This window comes from Odontesthes bonariensis, chromosome 16, assembly GCF_027942865.1.
Source record: "Odontesthes bonariensis isolate fOdoBon6 chromosome 16, fOdoBon6.hap1, whole genome shotgun sequence".
NCBI lineage: Eukaryota > Metazoa > Chordata > Actinopteri > Atheriniformes > Atherinopsidae > Odontesthes > Odontesthes bonariensis.
In genome coordinates this window covers 35,339,201-35,343,092 of record NC_134521.1, presented here as the reverse complement: position 1 = coordinate 35,343,092, position 3,892 = coordinate 35,339,201, and the positions used below count along the sequence as shown (strand labels likewise).

The 3,892-nt window shown below is 42.9% G+C and overlaps 1 protein-coding gene across 1 annotated transcript; it reads left to right on the top strand.

Moving 5' to 3' along the window:
- The first annotated feature begins 301 nt into the window (after positions 1-301).
- Positions 302-1,609, top strand: LOC142401400 (uncharacterized protein F54H12.2-like). Its single transcript, XM_075486794.1, has one exon. It carries the CDS (start codon positions 302-304, stop codon positions 1,607-1,609), a length of 1,308 nt encoding a protein of 435 aa, XP_075342909.1.
- The last annotated feature ends 2,283 nt before the right edge of the window (positions 1,610-3,892 follow it).

Genomic DNA, 3,892 nt, shown 5'->3' with positions numbered 1-3,892 from the left:
AAGGTTTTGCCATAGCCAAGCCACATCTTAAGACAGCAGCCACAAACATAGCCTCAGATGTTGTAGGTAAAGCCATGACAAAAATATCGGGAGGTCAAGACGGGTCAGGGATAATGGTTCTCTCACGAAGACCGAGGAAGCGACCGCCCGGTGAACGTGTGAGAGGGTTACAAATACGGAGGAGGGCTAAAAAGAAGAAGTCAGTCGGGATAAACAGACCTAGGGGTAGGAAGTCTACACAGAGCAGAGATATATTTCACTGAATCATAAATAGAAGGAGCAGGGGCGAGAGAATAAAAACATGGCTCTTTTGCATCACAAATCCCTGGAATGCACCCTGGCAGAACTGGACTTATTTTCAGTACCTATGACTCAGCTTTCTATCGAGGATAAGGTCTACACAGAAATTAGGCCTCTTTCGGCCATTACTGAGAATGGTCCGATTGAGTTTTTTATACCAGGAGATGGTGAAAAATATCTTGATCTGAATGATACCTTGTTACATCTCCGCGTGAAGATCACCAATGCAGATGGAACTGACCTGGTCAACGATGCACCAGTGGGTCTCATCAATTATCCTCTCAATACACTTTTCAGTCAATGCGATGTTACTCTGGGGGATAGATTAATTTCACAGTCTAGCGCGACTCATCCTTATAGAGCCATGATTGAGACTTTGCTCAACTTTTCTGAAGATGCATTAAAGAGTCAGTTCAGCGCCGGTCTTTACTATAAAGATACGGCCGGATCTATAGACTCGATAGTGACCAATAACGGTCCAAACAGAGGATTAAACCAGAGAGCGACCTCTACAGCTAATTCCAGAGAAGTACATCTAATGGGTCCTCTCCACGGGGATGTCTTTTTCTGTGAAAGACTTCTGTTGAACTCTGTGGATATGAGAATTAAACTAACCAGGGCTAGTGAAGCCTTCTACCTCATGGGAGCTAGAGATTCAACTTTCCGATTGCAGATATTAGGCGCCTCTCTTTTTGTCAAAAAAGTCACCGTCTCCCCGGCGGTTCGTTTAGGCCATACATCCGCCTTAATGAGAGGAAATGCCCTCTATCCTCTGTCACGTGTGAATGTGAAAACATACTCCATTCCTGAAAACTCGAGGATATGTAATCAGGAGAATCTCTTTTTGGGAACGATGCCTAAATATATTGTTTTAGGCATGGTGCATCACGAGGCATTCACAGGAAGACGCGACCTCTCACCTTTTAATTTTAAACATATGGATATAGAATATCTGGCCCTCTGCCAAGATGGCAGACAAGTCCCCGCCAAGGCATTCCAACCGCAGTTCAACCAAGGCATTTCAGTCAGAGAATTTTACAACATGTTCATCGCTACCGGTCGTCATTTAAAAGACCTCCCTCTGAGTATCAACCGTGAAGAATTTAACAATGGGTATTCGCTTTTTGTCTTTAATCTAAACCCTGGTGAGGATACTGAGGCGTTATCACCTGTATCCAACGGGAATTTAAGATTGGAAATGAGGTTTAGAGTACCGCTACCTCATACCACTACTCTCATTGTCTACGCGTGTTACGATTCCATTTTGGAGATCAACTCAAGAAGACAGGTTCTGGTGGACTATTATTAAAAAAGAGCGAGCATGAATAACTACGAGATCGAGAGCCTGCTGCATCACCTACTGGGAGATCTGTTTTGCGGCGTGTGGGCCTGTGACCAGCTCCCCTTACTCACACAAACGTTTACAAAACCATCCTACTTTATCGTGAACACTCATCCTTCTCACATGCCCGGAGAACACTGGCTAGCTCTGACTTTGGAGAAGAATGGTCAAGCCACCTTTTTTGATTCTTATGGATTACCTCCAGATTTTACTCACTACCCGTCAGACACTGTGTCATTTCTGAAAGATCGATCCTCGGAAATATTGTACCACAACCGTCAACTTCAGAACACCCTGTCCATCGTATGCGGTCAACACTGTATTTATTACCTCTCCAGACGTGCCTGTGGTCTATCTCTGCAGCAAGTATTAACTTCCTACGGTGGTGATGTTCTTAAAAACGATGTGATGGTGTCCAACTTTGTGAAAAAATACCAGAGATGCATCAGAAAGCAGAATGGTACCTATTTTCATCACAGAGCCTGCTCTTTACAGATGTTCAAAGATTGTTACAAATTGTGAATGCATGAAAAAAAAAAAAAAAAAGAAAAAAGAAAACTGTACACTCTGAAAAAACTGGGATCAATAAACACTTTATTGAGAACAAATAACGGTGTCTTTTTAATTCATTTCTTACAGAGGTTTAAGGGGAAAAGGTATCCCAGCGGGGAGGTTTTGTCCTTTTACGCAGACTTTGTCCACCTGCAGCCTCATCTTGCTCCACCAGTCTTAAAAAATGCGGGGAAAGGGTTATTTTCTTTCTGGTTTTTACGATTGGCCTTTTCTCCGAACTACTCGGATCCGTTCTGAGGCGTTGGTACTGATCACGGGCTTGCGGGTTATTCACAGAGGATATGGGTATGTTCAGTTCATTCAGGATATTAAGAAAACTCATCCAGCCTGTCGGTTGCAGGGCACTGGTTTTTCTTTTAAAAGGGAGTAAAAGATTTTTAAGCAAATCAATCAAATGAGACCCTCTCACAGCCTGCCCCTAAACAAATTCACCCTTAGCGGTCCACCCGTTTCTCTCAGATAATTTTCTCAGAATGTATTCTCCATTTCGACGATCACGCTTGTGGTGGATTTTTAACACCTCATTCGCCGTTGCATCCAGTTCTATCTGATCGGGATCGTGAACACGATCCGTCTCAGTGGAATCTGATTCAGGTATTGGATCATTAACGCTTTTACGTTGTAGAGTCACAGTCACTTGAGGTTCCTCTATTTGACCCTGCTTGATTAGGGTGAGATATCTTTGCAACAGAGCGTTATATTTCTTAATTTTTTCATAAGAGCTCATTCCTGACTCATCGAGTATAGCTCTCATTTTACCATCTAATTCTTCCTCCGCCGTTTGTCTGATAGAAGTCTCTGGTTGAGTCAAATGTCTGAACTGATGGGGTGAAATGAGAAACATTTTTTGCGCCGTTCTGAGAGACATCATTTTTATCTTCTGACAAGTCCGCCCACTAGGTCCCCAATTATAGGTGCTAGAGCCGTTAGGATGGGTAGAATAAACCCGCCTCCTTGACTTTTGAGAGCCAGCTGTTTACGTTTTAAACCGCTTCTCCTATCAGCCAGCAGTCTGATAACTTTCTTCTGCTTTTTCAATTTCCGATATTGAGAAGGTGACAGCTTAATGTTACCCTTTAAAATATTTAGAGCAATCTCACACAAAGTCTTAAGAAAATCGGGTGAACAATGACTAAGAATGTCTTTACGTTTCTGAGGTGTGGCGTAGTACAGAGCTCTGAGTAAAGGAGCATTCCTTTTTATAAGCGCAGATATGATGAATTACTTTGCTTTGGGGATGTAGACAACCGGCCACTGACCAGGAAGTAGACCCGTCCTCAGTCTGTATTGTTCTGGGCATGAGTGGGTTAGATCGACGATTAAGTACCCGTGCGGTTCTCTGGTAGCGTCTTCGTAACTTTCCAGGAAGAGAGCCTTCTGTGAGGGGAAGATTTGACGGGCTAGTATATTCACCTGCAATCTGTCTCTGGGGTTCTTAAACAACATCAGATAATTACTGTTCAGACTAATGGTACGACTGTACTTCCCCTGATGAAACACGTTCTGAGTCAACATCATAATGCTCATATTTCTATGATGTCTGTACTGTGTGAAAATTTTCACCACTTCAGGATGGTCCGAAGCTTGAAAAATAACATCGTCCAAAATAACCAAGTGATTTCGATCAGGAGGAAACAGATTTTCATCTTCAAAAGAATGAGGCAATCCTTCCACAAA

Bases quoted from the DNA above. Each gene is read 5' to 3' on its own strand.
- LOC142401400 (XM_075486794.1), top strand. From the start codon at position 302: ATGGCTCTTTTGCATCACAAATCCCTGGAATGCACCCTGGCAGAACTG.